The 21080-nt window shown below is 42.4% G+C and overlaps 1 protein-coding gene across 5 annotated transcripts; it reads left to right on the forward strand.

Moving 5' to 3' along the window:
- The first annotated feature begins 1378 nt into the window (after positions 1–1378).
- CYP46A1 (cytochrome P450 family 46 subfamily A member 1) lies at positions 1379–21080 on the forward strand. Of its 5 annotated transcripts, XR_013346430.1 has the most exons (16): positions 1379–1609; positions 5687–5764; positions 6083–6164; positions 6804–6877; positions 8228–8314; positions 9417–9555; positions 10631–10741; positions 11577–11733; positions 12121–12186; positions 13631–13703; positions 14175–14259; positions 14986–15096; positions 15429–15517; positions 16073–16139; positions 17074–19715; positions 19867–21080. XR_013346430.1 is itself a non-coding variant. In XM_077819354.1 (15 exons), exons 1-15 carry the CDS (start codon positions 1482–1484, stop codon positions 17233–17235), a joined length of 1509 nt encoding a protein of 502 aa, XP_077675480.1. In that variant the 5' UTR covers positions 1379–1481; the 3' UTR covers positions 17236–21080. The 5 variants fall into 5 exon arrangements, 4 of the variants coding, with proteins under 4 accessions (XP_077675480.1, XP_077675482.1, XP_077675483.1 ...); XM_077819354.1 differs by having other exon boundaries at positions 17074–21080; XM_077819356.1 differs by having other exon boundaries at positions 12124–12186; positions 17074–21080.

Genomic DNA, 21080 nt, shown 5'->3' on the forward strand with positions numbered 1-21080 from the left:
TTGAGGTGTTTTTATTACCTTGCCAGGAGAGCTCTCTCCCATCAGCATAGAACAGCTACATGAGGGATCTTACAGCGGTGCAGCTGCATCAGTACAGTTGTGCCACTATAAATTCACTAGTATAGACATGGCCTTAATAAAGACACTAGTTTTATGCCTTATTACAACAATCTATAACCTACAAACACTCCCTTTTTTGTCTTATGTCTGTAGGGGTGTTAATTGACCACTTCCCCTTGAATGGTCCCTTAGAATAGGTGTTAACTACTTATGTTAAATCTGTTCCAACTTGTATTTAGCTATGACAGGCTGAGTACCTTTCCCAGACCTAAAGAAGAACTCTGTGTAGCTCAAAAGCTTGTCTTTCACCAACAGAAATAAAAGTCCAATAAAAGCTATTGCGGTCATTCACCTTGTCATTTTATTTTATCTAGCAAATTCTCGAAAGCTCCACCAGGTGGCAGTTTAATACTTCTGTGTTTAAGAAATGCATAGTTAAGAAAACCAGAAAACCATAGCTCTGCCTTGTAGTGATGTCATGCAATAATCTTAAATGATTCTGATTAAGACATTTTAGTATTTGTGGTCCTAGATGAGTTTACATTTATTTTTAAAGGCACATTATACTTTTCCCCTTTGAGTTTTGCTGTCCAAAATGTGGGAAATGAATGCCCAAAAAGTCAGCCAACATCATAACAACGAAATATCAGGTGACTGTTTCCCGGTTGCCAACTCTCAGGATTTATCACGAGTTGCACAGTACTGGGTGTTTTTTTCCCTTAACGCCCCAGCTCCCGCAGTCTTGTGAATTGTGCAAAATCTCAGATGTTAATTAAAAAGAAAAAATACATTTCTCCTCTTATGCTTGCGATGAAGAGCTTGTAAACATGACCCGCGTGGGATCTCAGAGTTCACAAATCAGAAGGCAAACACAAAGAACCATATATATATATATATACATATATATTTGTTTTAAAAAAATCTTGATTTTAGAAATTAAAGCTGTTTTAGGCCAAGCTGGTGATGGGGCGGAAGGGTGTTACTTGTGATTTTTGAACCAGGTTATGTAATCTAAGGGGAGGAAAGTCCAGCGTTTCTTTGTAACACACGAGTTTCACCTCCCTGTGTCCCTTCCGTGGAATTGGCCCTGTGCTGACAGCTCCCTTGGGCGATTATTAACTTTCTGGTTCCCCTCTGGCGAGAAGAGCAGCAAGGCTCCCCCGGGGGGACTTGGGCCGGGTTGGGTACAGGCTGTTACAGACTCCTTGGCTTTGCAGGGCCCAGCCCGGGGAGGCCGAAGAGCCGCGGCCGGACCTGGGCGCTGCCGGGGGAGGCGCGGCAGGGCTGCCCTGTCTCTTTAAGCCCAGCCTTGCGGCGCTTTCCGCCTTCCGCCTGAAGGGCAGGGCCCCGGCAGGGAGTCGGAAACCCGTCCAGCCGAGCGGAGAGGCGGGCGGGGGCTGCCCAGCGATCTAGCCGCGGCTATGGAGGGGCTGGGGGCCCTGCTGCTCCTCTTGCTCTCGCTTTGCCTCCTGGCCTTCGGACTTTACTGCTGCTACGTGCGAGCCATCCACGCGAAGTACGATCACATCCCCGGCGCCCCGAGAGCGAGGTGAGGGGGAGGCCAGCAGCCAGCCCCCGGGGAGGGACAGGGGCTCGCGGGGAGGCAAGGATCTTGCTGTTTCAGGCATCTCAATAGCGCCACCCCAGTGCCTGGTCCCCTGGGGGTGGCAGGTTCTCCCTTTTCACCAGCCTGGGTGCATCGGGGCCCATCTGCTGCCCTGCTAATGCCAGCATGGCCCAATGAGGAACTGGGGGAGGGGGCTGCTCTGCCTCCAGGAGGGCTGCCTGTGACCTTGCTGGTATTGCGGAGCAGGCGTGCTGGCCTGACCCGCTTCGGGTGCAGAATTGGCTCCGGCACAGTCAGTGGGAGCTTTGCCATTGACTTGAATGAGGTCAGGATTTCTCCTTTTATGCTGGAGGAGGTAAAAGCCTGTTTAGAGGCACTTTGAATCTTTTACCTGGAGGGTTTGGCTTTGCGTTGCATTTGTAGGATTTGGGCTCTGGCAATCCCGGAGGGGGGGTTGGGATCCATCTCGGGGCTAGCGCACCAGTTACGTTTGAAGCTCTGTTTCTGTCAGTACACTGGCTTTAAACTGACCCTGCTGGCCCCACACCCCCCCCCCCGTGGTCATATCAGGATGTTTGGACCACATCAGCTGACAATAATTTCACCCGCTTCGATACAGCGTAGGCATTCTGGTTTGGCAAAAAAACACGGGTCAACAGATACGGACAGCGGTAAAGAGACCTGAAGCACCAAAGTGGCTTTGCTGCAGCAAGGAGAAACCGCTCATGTAGCGGTATTGAGGCTGCTTATTTCACCTTAGCTTTGGGCCTGTGTGCCCTAGTAAACTGGGGACATACCAGTGTGTGAGGAGACGCAGTAATTGCATTCTGTTGCATAAGCGGCCAGGCCAGGGTATCAGGTTTGGTTGTGTAACTGCAGTTATGTCTTTCTGTTCAGAGTCTACAAATTAATATTAGGGATATGCCAGCTCTAGCCCTGTTGGTAGTTAGATCAAAATGGCTTTCCAGGCCTGTGGCACCATGTAAGGTAAGTTTTGGGTTGTTTATTTGTCTGTTTCTCCTTAAGGATTTTTGGTTTGATTTTCAGCGATCAGCCCAGGTAGGATCCTTCAGCATAAGGCTTGTGATCTCCATATCCCTTTTTAATTTCCAGCACGGCTGTATTATGTATTCTGTTGACATTTGTGTGGCTCCTAGTATCAGCTTTATTTGGTCTTGATGCCCTCTTGTATACTTTAGAATAGAAATGGTGGGTAAATGGTTTAAGGTGCTCTGAGCCTTCATTTATGAGCACTTTTAAATTAAAACATTCCGCTGAATAGGTGTGAAAGCGATCCTTGCATTGGGGTTTTGTGCCATTTTTCTCACTTGAACGGCTCACAACTTTGGTTATCCCGTCAAAGGCTTATTTCACATGAGGATTCTAAAGGGAAACATGGAAAAATAGATGTCTTTCCAAACGGACATTTTTTGGATAATTGTCACATGCTGATACATCCCAACCTGAGCAAAGGTATCAGCGTGGTGCACAATAGGTGTCAGGAATCCAGGAGTTTAATGAGTGTTCTAGTCCCCTTGTAGTCCTTTGATCTGAATCTTTGTTCGTGTGATAAAGTAAACCATTTTTAAGAGCCCAGTCCTATGAGATGCTGAACCCCCTCACACACACAGCTCCAATTGGAGTCAGGGACTTCTGCAAAGAATCCTCTACACTCCAAGAATCACTGGAAAACAATGGACTTGAAATGACACAGGGGTGTGAAATGAGGCAGATGTGTGACTCAGGTATGCTGGTTTAGTCATTTAGGGCCACACAGTGCTCTCTGTTAATTAGCATGGCACACCGACAGCCTCTAAAAAAATATGCCAGTGGCCTGAGTGAAGAATATATGGTCTGTATTATCTTAGGCCCTGATCCTGCAAACCCTTCTGCACATGCTTAACTTTATGTGTTGAGTCCCACCAAGTGTTCCATTGGAAAAAAAAGCATAAGTGGAAGAAAATATGGTGCTGTCCTTTCCATGGGAGGGTTCGTGGGGGTGGGGGTGGGGAAGTGATCTAGAGTAGGACCATTGGCATGTTCCGTCCCCATCAGCCAGCCACTGGGCCAGAGCATACATAGGGGAAGATTCAGACAGTGGCCTTGCCTGTACTAGACCTGTCTCAAGCACCGGTGCTGCTCAAACAGTGGGAGCATGAGTGTAGACAGGCCATCTTTGCCACCAGTATTCCAACAGCTAGAACTGCTTTAAACACAGCTGGACAATACTGTCTATGGTAAGCTTTGCAGGGCTCTTATCACTGTGGTGAGCCCTTCACACGCTTTTAACATTGTTCTTCTCATACGAATTTTACCAATGGGGAGCTGAGACAGAGCAACAAAGTGACTTGTCTAAGATGACACAGAATGTTTTTGACAGAGCAGGGAATTGAAACCAGCTGTCATAAGTACCGGGCTAGTGCACTAACCATTTGGCCATCTTTCCTCTGTCATGGTGAATTAAACCACTGGCAGCCAGTGTATACAAGCATTCCCACCATTGTTACCACCAGTGGCTCTGGCACTGACGGGCTTCCACTGGTGGGAAATTTGAAGAAAAATATTTGTGGTGAGGACAACAACAACAGTCAACAAATGAGACATGCACAAGGGGAGCCAGGGCTACAACCTTGCTCCTTTATGCTCAAAACACACAGGTTTCTGATACCTCAGCTAAAGGAGAATTTCTTTAGCTAACCGTTAGCAGGAAGGATCCTGTCCTTTTTGGGCCAGTTACTAGAAGGGAACTCCACTGACTCACACACACAAAGGGTTAAAAGGGTTTGTTATAAATGGTTGGGTAATTTTGTTAAATGCTTGACATTTTTAAGTAACTAAAAGAATCTAGCATAAAGAAAGGGAACCTGTGGTTTTTTTTATCATAACTTGTTTACTTTAATGAGAACAACAGTGCAGCTATCTGTGTCTCATTTGGAAAACTGATCCCCTTAAGCACAGCTTGTTGGCTTTTTGAGAAATTGGAGTAGGAAGCTGCTGAGCCAGATCCTACTTCAGATGTATACAAAGTCAGTGGGAATTCTCAACTCGCCTCTAAAGGAATTGACACATGGGTTTTAAATAAAGCTGATGCATTTGATGGATCAACGCCTTTTATTCGTTTATGTAATTTCCATATTAGCCAGTACTTTCCCTTCTAATTTTTCCTCTTTATTTCATAATTTGAACAAACCAGAACATGTAGACAGAGAGGGGCCAATTCTAATCATACTTACATCACTGTAACACCACTGACTGAGTTACCATGGTGTAAAGAAGTTCAGAGTTGGGCCCACATTCTCTCTTCTGTACATACAATTGTATAACAACTACAGCATGGATTCAGGAATATTAGACTGAAGGCACTGGGTCCCTTTGTCACTGATGCCAAGACAGTTACCACCTGTAATCCCAAACATCTCAGATTCTTACACAGACAAAAGACTGTCTCATTTTACAGAACAGCAGAGTCTTTGTGCTCAGTCTCTGTTCACAGACCTTCCTACAGAATGCAGAGAACTCTGCAGAACACTTGAGGAAGTCTTGCCTTGTAAACAACTGGGAAGGGGGTGGCGGGGAATGTGTCTTTTAGGAGGGGCTATGGGTTGTGGGTGTGCTTTCTTAAAAGGAAAGAAAATACAAGCAATGCAGACAGCACATCAATGGAAACCAGAACAATGTGACTAAGTTCTACAAAAGCTTACAAGCCACATGAGATCAATGTGTCTGAAAATACACACTCATTAATATGATCTACTCTTGTCCTCAAATGAAGATTTAAAGCACTTTTCAAAGGCAAATAAACATGATCGCCATTATTACAAATGGAGAAATTGATACGTAAGGTCTAACTTGTGTCAGTTCGCACAGCAAAGTTAATGGCAATGTTCCCTGCCTCATGAAGACCTGCACGTTCTGGGAGCTGAACCAACACATTCTGCCAAGTCCCTTCCAGCCTTTAAATCTATCTCCCATATTTCATTCCGTCCACTTGAGTCCTGTGGACAGAGAGTAGTGTTTCAGCCTTAGGATTAGACTAAGATCTAGTTTTGTTTTCTCCAGCTTTTTACTGGGACACCTGCCAATCGTCTGGAGGATGCTAAAGAAAAATGAGCTGGCACTTGATCTCTTCATACAATGGTAAGTTGTTATATCTCAATAACTTTTATTTTATTGGACCACACCGCCACCCAGCGTTACACAGGAGAGGGGGACATGCTGGCATCATTAACCCTATATCGCAAATTGGGAAACTGAGGCACAAGGAGAGTAAGTGATTTGCCCAGGGTCACTCAGCAAGTCAGTGACAGAGTCAGGTCTTGCTGTAAGTGCTTTGCCTAGGTGTGACGGTAGCAATGCACATTACACTGTGTTGTGTTCCTTTGAGGGTGTTTTCATTTCACACATGATTGATGTGTTATTTTGCACCATAATTCTTCTCCTTCCTTTCTGTTGTAGGGCAGAGGAGTATGGCCCCATTGTGCGTTTTAATGCTTTTCACAGAGTCTCGCTAATGGTTCTAAGTCCAGAAGGAGTAAAGGTACTGTATAAATCATCTGACTGGAATCATCCTATCCATCTACCCAGCCATCTGTCCTCCTAGAAAATGAAAGGGTGTTTCATTTCATTCAAATGTGCAGTGTTTGGAGTATGAGGTTAGGAGCCAGAGGTTCTAGTTCTTGCTGTACCATTTGACTTTACTGTTGCCTTGATTTAAGCCACTTGTGACATCGCTTTACAGGATAGTGGATGCCCGCAGCACTTACTGCAGTCAATGGGAGCTGCAGGTGCTCAACACTTCCAAAAACTAGTCCACTAACTGCTAGATGCCTCAGTTTCCCCTTCTGAATCATAGGAATAATAGTGATGTGAGATTTGAGCAACTTTTGTAAGGCAGTTTCAGATCCTGGGAGGAAAGGTGTTCTAGGGCTAGGCCTGCAGAGAAGCCTTAAATTCTGTAAGTGTACAAATGAGGGAGCCAAACCTTCTAAAATAACTCTGGCAGACAAATGTGTTCCTTCCTAATAGTTCACGTGGCAAGTTTGTGTGATTCGTGGAGCCTGTTGCCTGTGGACTTTTGATAAAACAAAGAAAGTATTGAATGCTCGAATGGCTCTTTACAGTCTACTTGGGAAACGAATTGCACTTTATATTTGCTGACTATGGGATTTCATTTTAGGAGTTCCTGATGATACCACAGTACCCGAAGGATGGAATAACATATGGCAAACTCTATGCTCTATTTGGCGTGAGGTAGGCCAACTCCAATCAAAGCATTGTGTGCTTAAAACAAATTTAGAAATGAATAAAACGGGAGGAAGGGATTCAATTTGCTTTGATCGATTCTGGATTTGACTTTAAATTGGGATCTGTGGCTAAACTCTAGTCACAACGGGGCACAAGGCACCCATTATATTAACTTGATGAGACTCAAACAGAATCAAGTGTCTTCCTAGTGGAACAATGGAGAGTACGCATGGAAGTCCTTTATCTTTCACATCTCTCCCCTGTGGGATATGCACCTAGCCTCAGAACAGTTGGGCTCCTATGAGTTAAACCCAAAGCAGATGAAACTTTGCACAAGACTATTTGAAAAAATAAATCAATCACTGGTTGCCCTTTACATGATTGAATCATTCCATTGTGCATGGGGGTATTCAGCTGCTGGTTTTCATCAGAGAGGGGGAAATTATCCTGCCCTGCTAGCATGATCTACTGAAACATATAATGAAAAAAGAAAAGGAGGACTTGTGGCACCTTAGAGACTAACCAATTTATTTGAGCATAAGCTTTCGTGAGCTACAGCTCACTTCATCGGATGCATTCAGTGGAAAATACAGTGAGGAGATTTATCTACACACAGAACATGAAAAAATGGGTGTTAATCATACACACTGTAAGGAGAGTGATTACTTAAGATGAGCTATTACCAGCAGGAGAGCAGGGAAGAGGGAGGAAGAAAACCTTTTGTAGTGAACGTCTGAGGAACAGTGGGGGGGGGGGAGGGAAGAATAAACATGGGGAAATATATGTATGATAAACACCCATTTTTTCATGTTCTGTGTGTATATAAATCTCCTCACTGTATTTTCCACTGAATGCATCCGATGAAGTGAGCTGTAGCTCACGAAAGCTTATGCTCAAATAAATTGGTTAGTCTCTAAGGTGCCACAAGTACTCCTTTTCTTTTTGCAAATACAGACTAACACGGCTGCTACTCTGAAACCTGAAACATATAATGTGGACCTTCAGATATGATTATTTATGATTTTGCACGTGGTAGTATCTAGGACCCTTCAGTCATGGATCAAGGTCCAGTTGTGCTAGGCACTCTACAAATCCAGCTGTCTTTTAAAGTCATTTCCTCCTTCAGTGGCACGAGTGGAATAATGTGCTTGGACCAACTTGGTGCTTCCTGAGAAAAGAACATATTTATAATTCGAAATTACAATATGTTTCCCTAATATAAAACCGAGTAGGCTAATGAGAGCTCAGGCAGATGCGGAAAGGCTGCTATACATGTGGCTTGAAAGAATTGAAAACTTCATATCAAATCCCTTGCCAGAAACTTTTTCTTTTCCTTAATCCTCATCTTTTTGTTAGATTTTTAGGGAATGGCTTAGTGACTGATCTTAACCATGATCACTGGTACAAGCAACGGAGAATTATGGATCCAGCTTTCAGCCGAACGTAAGGCAAATCTATATCTGAGATTAGCTCCCTATTGTCTCCAGAGGGGAGTTATTAAAATGTGTCAGGTATTTCTCCCCCTTCCCCAATTATTTTCAATTTAGAAATAACTGCAGTCATTCAGTGGATAGTTCTCATTTTATCTAAAGTTTAATGCATTGTTCTCATGGCAACCATAACTTGGCCGTATTGTACGTACAGTAAATAGAGACTAATTTGGTTCTCCCACTTACATCCATATACACTCAATGACACTAGTAGCAGCAGCAGGTTTTGCAGAGCTATCTATCTAGACATCTAGTGATGACACCATATGTCCTATCTGAGCGCCTCTCAAGGATCTAAAGAGTGACTTCAAACACCACTTGACTCCTTTGCTTCCAGTCTTTAGGAGAAACATCTTTAGTATTGTGTAGGGTTTTTGTTTAGTTTTCCTCATATGTCTGTACTTAAAGGCATTGGCACCGACTCCGTGGGTGCTCTGGGGCTCAGGCACCCATGGAAAAGAAATAGTGGGTGCTTAGCACCCACCAGCCACAGCTGTTTGGCAGCTGGCGGGAGGTGTATGGGGGAGGGTGGAGAGCAATGGGTGGGCAGGGGCCTCGAGAGGGGGAAGAGCAGGGTGGGAAGAGGCAGAGTAGGGGCGGGGCCTCAGAGCGGAGCAAGGGTGGAGCACCCCAGGAAAAACAAAATTCAGCGCCTATGCTCAGAGGGAAAGGTAAGCTAAATCTAGGCATTATGTTTCATTTCAGGTCTGATCCAAAGCCCACTGGAGTCAGTGGGAGTCTTTCCATTGACCTCAGTGGGCTTTGAATCAAGCCCTTTGCTCTGAAAGTGATTCATTCCGTGGTTATTCTTATCTCTGGCAGGATTGAATTCCACAGAAGTAGTGCAAGCAGAATTTAGCTCGTTCTGTTGTGCTTAAGCAAGTGATTATACCAGGTGTTTTCTTTAATTTGGAAAAATGTATGTAACTAGTTTAGGATTTAAAATATCATTTGAAAAATTTTTATTCTCTAAATTTTCCTTTGTAAAATAAGCGAAGATAATTTTTCTCTGAACAAAGATGCCCCATCACTAATATTTTTTTTTAATTGTCCAGCTACCTGATTGGTTTGATGGAAACCTTTAATGAAAAAGTAGAGGAGCTGATGGAGAAGCTAGAGGAAAAAGCAGATGGAAAAACTGAACTGGACATCATGAGCATGATGAGCCGAGTGACTCTGGATGTTCTTGCAAAGGTACAGACTGTCTGACCTCCTTTTTTCACTGTAAGTGACAGAAAAGTTGTAGAGCAGATACCTAGACCAAAATCAAGGGGCTGTAGCTATGAAACAGAAAACTTTCCCCTGAATGCCAGTCTAATTCAGGGTGAGAGTGTACCACCCCTACACAGGTAGAGTAGTAGCATACTCCATAACTAGACCCACTGACATCAGTATGGAGTAAGATAACTACTCGCGGAATAAATTACCACTCAACCTGCCCAAGGGTGGCAGAATCTGATCTGCAGTAAGGGACGGAGGGGAAACATTTTCAAAAGTGTTTTAAGTCCCACTTTAGAAGCCCCTAAGTGACTTATGTGCTTTGGAAATAGGACTTCGGCATGTTTTGAAAATTTTGCTCAGGGGCTGTTACCCTCAGGCTGTGTGTACTGTGCAATTGGAGGTGTGATTTGCACCTCATGTAGCCATACCAGTGCTAGCTTTCATCTAGCTAGCACGCTAAAAGTAGCAGGAATTCAGTGTGGACTAGCAGCATGAGTGCATACCCAGAGTCCCAGATGGGCTTGTACAGCCCATGCTGAAGCCTACATTGCCGTTTTTGGTGTACTAACTTTGGTGTACCCAAGCTGCAGATCACGCCTGCAGTGTAGATATAGCCTGAGAGCTCTCCAGGTCTGTGTCTTCTTCTCCCTCTCCTCCAATCTCAAAGGAACATGTCAGTGTTTAATTCATATGTGTGTGTATAGTGTTTCATGGCCATTATGCATCAACAAAAACTTGCCATGGCTGCACCCTCTCTGCAGGAGTCAGCACGAGGTTGGTAGAAGGGAGCAGTAAATGACTACCCCCATTGGGTAAGTAGTGTGACACAGAGCAGTGTCTCTGAGCCTCTCTCTCTCCCAGGGGCTGCTTCTGGGCTTTAGATACCACCCTTTGCTCAGGGCTGTGTCTAAAGGTAGAATGTAACCCTTAGGTACTAGCATGATATAGGAACAGGGCATGGGTCTATTCATGCGTTTTTTAATTATAGATGCAATAAGCAGAGGGATTTAATCAGCAAATAGCTGCCTCTTTCTCTCAATATCCTCAGGTGGCCTTTGGCATAGAATTAAACACGCTGCAGGATGATCAGACACCTTTCCCACATGCCGTGTCCATGGTCATGAAAGGAATGAACGAGATACGTGTCCCATTTGTGCAGGTCCGTACACATCTCACTTAAGTTAATGCTCTCTTCAGAGTGAAGCTGTAGTCACTGCATGCATATTGACTGGTGAGCACAGTGTGCTGGGGTTGTGTGTTTTGGCCCTTTCGCAATAGAAAAAGGATCAACAGATTGAAATGGTTCCTGTGTCTTTCCTTTCTTCTCTCTTTGAAATAAAATTTCAGTAGCAATTTAAGAAACTCATGCACTGAACAAAATATTTTCTTATCTTCTCTCTCTCTCTCTCTCTCTCTCTCTCTCTGAATAGAAACATAAATGTATCTGAAAAAAGGATCATGGTCTTTACTAGAGCTGGTTAGAAAAAGGGTTTTCTTCCTGTGAACGTGTTTGTTTGTTTTTTTTTAAGCAAAAATTCATATACCAAAACTTTTCAACTGAAAACCGAAATATTTTGATTTGAAAATGCTGCCACAGTGTCTCATGGGAGTTGTAGTTCAGATGCCTTGTGCTCCCATTCGCCTCTATAGGTCAGACACCCTGGTTAGACTACATCTCCCATGATGCAGGAGAGGGTGCATTTTGATACTTCCTGGGAGTCCTTGGCCATGGTGCATGAGGCAGCTGAACTGAATTACAGCTGCTGTGAGGTGCTACGGCAGCATATCCAAATTGAAATATTTCAGTGTTCAAGCATTTGGTCTTTCAACACAAAAATCTAATTTTTCCATGGAGAACAAATATTTTTAGCAAAAAATTTCATTTAATCAAACCCAGTTTTTTATTTAAAACAGTTTTGACCAGCCCTAGTCTCTACACCTCTTTGGTTTATTCTGCAAAGCTAGTAAAATGACCAAGTGCATTTTATATTCAGTACATGCCAGGAAAACAAAAATTGATAAAGGAGGTCCGGGAAAGTGTGAGACTGCTGCGCCGTGTAGGAAAGGAATGCATTGAGCAGAGGCAAGAGGCCATCCAGAATGGGGAGGAAGTCCCACAAGATATTCTTACACAGATCCTGAAAGGGGATGGTAGGAAACTCAACTTTCTCTGATTTCATTATTCTGTGAGTTGTTTTGCAGGGTTAAACAGTGGATCCAAACACACCCAAAATTTGGGGATTCACTTCTGGATCTGAACTTTGAATTACAGACCTTTCTAACATGTTCAGGAATGTTTCTTTCAAGCTGAAGATCCAAACAGGGGTTTGTTTACAAGTGGGACCTTGTCCTGGAGATTTTGCCCCTTTCTGAGTTTAACATATACCTCTTTTTACATTTGGAATCAGAACTTGGGTTCCAGGTCACCACTGAGCCTCCCCATCCCTTCTAGCCCCCCTCCCACCCACCCCCATTGTCCCCAAAATGTCGTTAAAGGGGCAAAGTGAACTTTTATAACTACTTTGTTTCCTATCCCAGCAGCTCAGGAGGAGACTAGAGATGATGAAACTATTCTGGATAACTTTGTCACTTTCTTCATTGCTGGTTTGTATGATAGTTACTTTATTACTCTGACACATAATGTGGGAAGCTATTGAAAAGAGTACACGTTCCCAGGGGGTCTACCATGAGAGTTACTGAGGGCTTGATTCTCTCTCTGACACAGGTGTAGGTCAGGAGTAACTCCATTGCAAGTTATAGTGGTGTAAAACCAGTTTGAGTGAGATCTGGAGTGAGAAATAAGAAAATGACGTTTAACCCTCCCACTCATCAGATAAACATAAGCAAAGACTATCTGGACCAGTGGCTCCCAAACTGTGGTCCACAGAGCAGCACTTGATGGTGGTCTGCAAAGAGCTGGTTAGTCTCATGATGCTGTCTCCTCCCCTAGATCTCATTGAAAGCAGCTAAAAGACATTAAGGGAAATGTGGTCTAAATGCAATCCCTATAAAGTGGGGGCACACTGTGTTGAAAAAAATGTACTCGAAGAATAGTTATCAATGGTTTTCTATCAAACTGGGAGGACACATCTAATGGGGTCCTTCAGGGGTCTGTTCTTCATCCAAAACTAGTCAATATTTTCATTAATGACTTGGATAATGGAGTGGAGAGTGTGCTTATAAAATTAAGAATGATGCCAAGCTGGGGGGTATTGCTAGCACTTTGGAGGACAGGATTAGAATTCAAAAAGACCTTGACAAATTGGTCTGGAATCAACCAGATGCAAATCAATAAAGACAAGTGCAAAATTACTACACATAGGAAGGCAAAATCAAATGCACAAACACACAACGGGGAGTAACTGGCTAGGAAGTAGTACTGCTGAAAAGGGCTCTGGGGCTTCTAGTCGATCACAAATTAAATGTGAGACAACAGTGTTATAAGGCTAATATCATTCTGGGATGTAATAATAGGAGTGCCTTATGTAAGACACGGAAGGTAATTGTTCTGCTGTACTTATCACGGTTGTGGTGTAGTGTGTCCAGTTCTGGGCACCATCCTTCTGGAAAGATATGGACAAATTGAAGAGTCCAGAAAAGAGCAACAAATATGGTAAAAGGTTTGGTAAACCTGAACTATGGGGAAGATTTAAAACCTGGTATGTGTATTCTTGAGAGAAAAGATTGAGGGGGGACCTGATACTCTTCAGAAATGTTAAGGACTGTTTTAAAGAAGATGGAGATCTGTTCTTCTCCGTATCCACTGAAAGTAGGACAAGAAATAATAGGCTTGATCTGCAGCTTAATCTGTTTGCGGTTTTTATTGTTGAAGGCCTCTCACATGCATATCTCAACATTTATATGATTTCATTCATTTATTGCCTAGCACAGTATTAAAATTAAGCATTTGGGACTTTTTTTTTTTTTTTTTAAGAGGCCTCAATCTGGCCTCTGGTTTTGTGGTCACAGTTGTATTGGTACCATTAATGTTGTATAGAATAGTAATTTTTTCAGTGTTGCTTTTTAAATAGATTCTCAATATTTTTAGGTCATGAGACAACTGCTAATCAGTTATCATTTACAATAATGGAACTGGGACGGCAACCTGAAATACTAGAAAGGTATGTACACTCCATGCTCAGTTTGCCAGGACAGCTCTCTGACTCTTGTGCCCCATAATAATTATAAGGACTATTAAATAACCAGTATTTATTCATAATAAATCCTAACCTGTGTTCCAAAATAAATAATATTTAATGCAATTTCACACTTGTAAAATAAAAAACATGGAACTGAGATTTTTCAATTCTATTTAAGTAATTTATTTAGAAGCCTTTATACAAAGCCGGTCTGGTCTGCAGATGGGATTTATCACATTTGATTGTATTATGCTTTATGAATACTGCCGTGGTACTGATCCTGGAATATTTGCTCAGGCAGTCAGCCTTTGGAATCAATAGGCATTTTGTCTGAGGGAGGAAGGCAAGGTCAGGCTCAATATTAGGACAGTTTAAAAAAAAAAAAAAGCGTTCACCTGGCCTAGCAGGAAATGGATGTCGGTAACTACAGCTTCTCCTTCATTATACCTCTAGACTTCATGCTGAAGTGGATGAGGTTATTGGAGCCAAGAGGGACATTGACTATGAAGATCTTGGGAAGCTGGAGTACTTGTCACAGGTACAGTAGGAGAATGAGGCCAAAGGGCAGTTGGCGTTGTTTTGCAGCACTTTTGCCATGTCATAGCACAGCCATTAGGGGACTCTGAACTGGTTTCGTTTTATACAATCAAAAGCAACGATCAGTTCTGACAGTGTTTGTCCTAGCTATTCTGAGCTTTCAGGGTAGCATAACCTTGGGAGAAAAGATGTTCTTGGGTTTTCACTCTGAAATGGCACAGAAATCCTTCATGCTTAGTTTAATTATTATCGGAGCATAGAACTAGGTTTCTCATTCGCTATATGTTTCAAGTGAATCTCTGCCATTATTTTGACAACATGGGTTTGTAGTCTGGAACTCCACCCCAGAGAGTCTGACTTGGGGTGACTGACCTGGTTTCAGAGCCTGAGCTCCAACCTGAGTAGTAATAGACTTGATACTGCTATTTTTAGCACTGTGGTGCAAGCCCACAAGCCCAAGGCAGTTGACCTGGGCTCTTTGTCTAGCTGCTGTGGGGTTTTTTTTCACAGTGTTCTCCTTATACACAAGGCAGTAAGAAGGGCAGAAGTATATGTATTTAGCTGTCCTGCCTTGCTAGCCATCAGCTTCTCTAGCTACAGCCTTACTTATATTGTTCACCCTCCAGATCAATGACCTGATTGGAAAGGCTATGGGGGAAGAATTGACATCATCTCTCTTCTCCCCATGTTGTAATAATTAACTCTTTGTTCCTCTGTGCTGACACAGGTTCTCAAAGAATCCCTCCGATTATACCCTCCTGTTTCAGGGACCATACGTTGGACAGGAAAGGAAAATGTCATTGAAGGCATCAGAATTCCAGCAAACACTACTCTCTTTGTGAGTTTGATGGCTGCATCCAAAACGTATCAGGTTATAGGTCCACATACAATGGAGTTAGACACTGCAGAGCCAGAATTCCCTGTTGGCATAGTTCATTGACTTCAGGGGAGTTACGGCAGCAGAGAATTGGGCACTGAAGACCAAAAGAGTAAGGTGTGAATGGGGCTTTTGGACCCAGTTCGTGGCAGTACGTCAGATCCAGTGATGGGGAGGGTGATGCAAAGTGTTTAGTTAGAGACAAACAGAATTATTTTTGTCCTTGTGAGCCATCAGAGAGGCTTTAGTAGTGTGCATCTCATAAATAATGCAAACACACATTTTATTGGCAGTTCAGCACATATGTCATGGGAAGGCTGGAAAAGTTTTTCAAGGACCCACTGACCTTTAATCCTGAACGATTTAGCAAAGATGCACCAAAGTGAGTATATTTTACTACCATGTTACCAAAACGTACTGAGTAACCATTATGGTAAGAGCTTTAACAGGGAAAATATGTTTATTATTGTAGCTTTATGCTCAGATGCAAATCCAAGCATTATTATTATTATTAATAATAATAATTTTGTGTTTTATACAGCAGGTTTTTATCTGCAGTTCTCAAAGCACTTTACAAAGGAGGGTATTATTATTATTTATTATTAACATTTAGACTGGAGTAGCACCCAAAGGCCAAATCAGATTGGGGCCCATTGCATTGGGCACTGTCCAAATATATAATGAATGACAGTCCCTGCCCCCTAGAGTTTACAGTGTCATTTCCCCCATATAACAGGAAATGGGCACAAAGACGTATGATGCTATTCTGCTGTTAGGTTAGGAAGATGGTGCCTTAATGAGTCAGAGGTGTAAAGAAGTTATTGCTAAGCAATTAAAATTACAGTTGTGATGAAATATTTGACTTATAAACCAGCATCTCTCATCCCAGTGCAGCCATCAGAATAAATGTTGAAAAAAAATTTTTTTTTCCTCATAGGCCATATTTTACCTATTTTCCATTTTCTTTGGGACCCCGTTCCTGTATTGGACAGATATTTTCACAGGTACGCAGGCTTCTGAAGTTTTGGTGTATCCCACCTTTTTCATAGATTCCAAGGCTGGAAGGACCATTGTGATCATCTAGTCTTACCTCCTGTATAGCACAGACCATAGAACTTCCCCAGAATAATTCCTGGTCAGTGATGGAGAATCCCCCACAACCCCTGGTAAATTGTTCTAATGGTTAATCACGTTCACCATTACAAATTTATGCCTTATTTCCAATCTGAATTTGTCTAGCTTCAACTTCCAGCCATGGGATCGTGTCAGACCTTTCTCTAATAGTTTGAAGAGCTCATTATTAAATATTTGTTCCCCGTGCAGTCAGATCACCCATTAAACTTCTCTTTGTTAAGCTAACAAATTTTAACTGTTGCTTCATTGGTACATGCTGTGCCATGTTGCTGAAGCAATAGGCAACCAGACAGGCCCAAAGGCATAGAGGCAAAGCTACTGACCTGGCTTCTTCCCCTTAGAGCTGGGCTTCCCAAGGCTGTCGTGATGCACATTTGTGGACAGTGCAGGGAAGCTGGCCTTGCTGTTTGTTCCCTGCTCTGTAGCTCTTGTGTGGAATCTTCTGTTTTTCCAGTTTCCCATGCTGCTAATGGGGCTCATCTAAATGCAGTTATACCTGCGCTGGCAATCCTCTTATTAAAGTGGATTGATCCGTACCCTCGTCTCCAAGTAAGACCTAGAACTTAAACCAACAGACATATCTTTGTGTCTGTAATGTATCTCCAATTCGGGAACACTGCAGGTGACTGAGGAACACCCCTCACAGGGGAAGCTCTTTCCCTAATGGAGTTACAATAATACCATAGCTTGTATCGTTTTAAATCTCTGTATTTTACAGAATTGCCCAGTGTCTTCAATTTAAATCTCTTCAGCCAAAGCAATATTTGCATCTGCTGATTTCGAGTTTTCTTTTCTCCTTAACAGATGGAGGCTAAAGTGGTGATGGCAAAACTGCTTCAGAGGTTTGAATTTCAGCTGGTGCCAGGGCAGAGCTTTACAATTATGGATACAGGAACCTTTAGACCAAAAGACGGCGTAGTGTGCATATTGAAACCACGGATCATTACAAAAGGGTCCCAAAAATAATGGGAGTGGGGAGCAATGGAGTCAAAAGGTGGTGGAGTTTCCGCACGGATTTTAGAGATTTTTGCAATCACTTTTGAGGGGTGCTATTTAGAAAATGTTGTTAGCCCACCCCGTAATTACTGTGGAGAAGTTTAGGAGTTTCAGTGTGGATGTTTATTTGAATCTTGTTGATCTGGAAGCTTTGCAAAAAGCAGACTTTTAATCCGGTACTACTTGGTTCTCATCAGACTTGGAAAAACCACAAGAATATCATCTCTCACTCTGCTACATATGATGACAAACAAACCTAAAGCCAAATCCTGGTCCAGATTTTTCACTGATTTCAGTGGAACCATTGGGCATAAGTTCAGAAGCACATGAGCACTTAAACAATGAATCAAACACTTGGTTGAATTGTACAGCAGTTTTGGTTTGAGTTTGGGGGTAAAAGTTTGAGTTCATTCTTATTGCACCCAAATCATTTCCCCCATCCATGCTGTAAACTGCAATAGTGCATGTTATCTTTGCTGTGAATATGATTCAGCATATGAAAACTAATGGCAGGGGAGGGGATCAGAAGCTACATCTATTGTCTATCCTAGACCTTTGCAAATACTGGATTTTCTGGTTCATTGGCAATTCCAAAATACCGGTAGATTAAAATAATTGTTTCAGAATGAGCAAAAAATGAATTTTTTACAAAAAATTTTTGGCAACTCAAAAAAGTTTAAAAAAAAAAATTGGATTGAACAAAATGTTTTGATTTCAAGCTTTTTTTATAAGTGTTTGGTTTTTAATAAAATGAAGGTAAATTTCTAAATGAAAAGTTTTGAACCAAAACATTGAAATGTTTCGTTTTGAAAATTTCAATAAAGCATTTCAGTTTTTTGTGAACTTTCTTTTTAGGGTTTTTTTCAGCCAAAGTAATTGGACAAAACTGCCATGAATTTGTAAAACATTTTGGTATTGCTCACTTGGCATTTTTGCCAAAAAATGTGCCCATATCTAGTCTTTCCTCCTTTCTTGTCTGTCTCTCACTCTGTCTTTCACACCGTCCTTCTCTCCAATCCCAGTCCATGTTGCTCAGTGAACACACAATGGAAGCAAAAGTTGTGCTGTGTCTTAGCATTACCATGTCCTACTTCTACAACTGACATTAGCTAGATTGTAATATGACAATGCTCCATGCCTGACAAAGCACTCAGCTGGATTAGCTTCCAAATGGCCTATCTCAATTAAAGGAAGAACTACTTGGGAAAACGCTACTGTTTAGAAATAGATGGTAATTAATAGATGATGGGGAACATGACCCTGTCTTGGATAAAAGGGAGTTCAGGATAATTGGAGCTGAACTGTGTTCTTTATCTCTTCCAATTAAGATGGGCAGAAGACAAGCTGTGATGTGGTACAGCATCCATCTGTTCCTGTAGGGCCAGATTGTAATGCTCCTTACACTGAGTTCCCATTGACTTCAGTGGGACAGCTCATGGGCTAAGGTACTATTCAGCATAAATAAGGGCATGATAATCTGCTCTATCGCATTGATGCTATCACTCCGACAGCATTACTGTCTTCGGTAATGTCCTAAGGTACACATGCAGTTAGGTATAAGGCCCTGCAGTTGCACTTGCTCAGTCACCTGCCAGCCTAATGAGCACAGCTGGGATGCATCCACTAGACCACGTGATGGATTGCCCCACCTGGTTGGCTGAGGAAGCTAGCAGGCTTGCTCTTCAGCCCAACGGCAGCAATTCACTGGCTGCTCAATGCATGTGCCTGTGGTTATGCTCTGTTTCTGTGTTCAGGTTGCTCCAAGCCCTGCTTCTGCATTGCTCCTCCCTGACTATCCTCCCTGACAAATAAAGGGACTCTATCTTTCTCTCCAAGTATATTGCTGGAGGTTAATATGGGATCGAGCCAGATGCCTTTTTTCTTAAAGGCCAGCTGGGGACATTGCAGAGGTCTGGATGCCCTATCGGATGAGGGCTGTTGTGATAATTGGGCCTACAAAGATACCCTAATTGTGACCTCAACTGTGAAAAGTGAATAACAGTTCATAGAAGTGACGCAATAGCCAATAATGTTGACGGGAAAAGGTGAAAAAGATGGAATTAGTCCAAACAAAAAGGCCTAGTAATGTACTCCAAGAATTGCGTTAAGATCATGCCTGATAAACAAGAACAGTGTGAGACTGGAAGTCAATGAACCAAAATTGGTGTGTTGGAAATTAGGCCTAATTTGTGGACAAAATATGAGGGGATGGGCGGTTCCGCCTAATGATCCACAAAAAGAGACTTTGAGTGGGAAAGGCTACTGGGCTGCTGGCTGACTGAAAGACAAGAGAAGGAACAAGCTTCTCTTCACAGTTGCCACCTCAACCATCTCCAGGGCCCTGAACTTTCTCTCTCTAATCCTGAAAGATGTCTTGAGCAGACTGAGCCAGAGAGAATGAACCAGTTGACATCACCAGTTTCAGCTAAATCCCATATGCCACCTAAGAGGTGAGACTTTGACCTTTGTGTGTTTCTTCCCCACCTTCAACAACAGCTCCAGCCGAATGCAACTAACTTCTTCTCTCCTTCCCCAAAGGACATTTTTTACCATCTTTGATACCATCTAAGACTGTGGTTTTTAACCTTTTTTCTTTTGCAGACCCCTAAAAAATTTCAAATGAGGGTGCAGACTAGTTTGGAAATCTTCGACATAGTATGCAGACCCACCAGGGATCCACAGACCACAGGTTGAAAACCACTGTTTTATGGAACAACAGCCTTTCACAGACCCCTTAGACATAGTTTGTGGACCCTAGATTGAAACCACTGATCTACGAGACTGTCAAACAAGGGAAGGAGTTCCTTTGAAAAGGAAACAAGGGATGTTATTAAAATGAAAGCCTTACTTAATACTTTTCAAATGATTTAACTGTTCTTCCTTCTTTTCTGTATCTTTAATTAAAGACTAAAATTATGTTCAATGATGATGTGTTTTCCATGGTACTTGTAGTCCATAGGGCTAACCTGCTAGGTTGCTATATTATATATCCTGTCTTTATTGGCTGGTTTGATTATATTATTATGGCTTATATTTGTGTACTGGATAATTTTTGTAAACATTACATCATTATATTTGGCTGTAATGCAGGAACCTGGATCCTGTATTATTAACTAGAGCAAATTTGCATGAGTGTTTGTAACCTGTGGCATAGATAAATGGCCTACCGGTTATCCTTTTAGACTTTGGGAAACTGAATGTGTTTACCAATTCTGGAACATACTAATAACAACAAGGTGCACCACAAGAACATGGAAGTAACGGTTCAGGCCAAAGGTAACAGGATATCAGATAATGGGCATTAATATGTATGAGTAAGGTAGAATAAGTGTACCCTAAGATTATGGGGGTGAGGAAATGTGATTTGGGCATGGAAGATTGGGCACTGACATGAATATTCAGGATAGTGCCAAGACTATAAGAGGGCAAACCACCATATGGAAATTATTCTTTTAGATCTTTAGTTCCCCTTTGTTTAGCTACCAGCTTATTTTTTGCAGTAAAACTTAGTTACTCAACACTGACTCTGCTCTCCACCATCTCGGCATTGAGGAACTTGGACCATTGGACTCCTTTAGCATGCCAGAGGCGAGGCTGGTCCTGTGTCTCTTATCACCAGGTCTACAAGAAGGGTGTTAATATGCTAGTTTAATTAGCATTTGTGAGGAATGTTACCATGGGTACTATTAGAATGTTATTATTTCTTTTTAATTCTGAGGTCTGGAGCTTTAATGATTTTTTCCTTTAATAAAAATCTCTGCTTTGTTCTCAGCATGAGTGTTCTTGCCACTCACCCTGAGGGTCCTTACAAAATA

Source organism: Eretmochelys imbricata, chromosome 6 (assembly GCF_965152235.1).
Source record: "Eretmochelys imbricata isolate rEreImb1 chromosome 6, rEreImb1.hap1, whole genome shotgun sequence".
NCBI lineage: Eukaryota > Metazoa > Chordata > Testudines > Cheloniidae > Eretmochelys > Eretmochelys imbricata.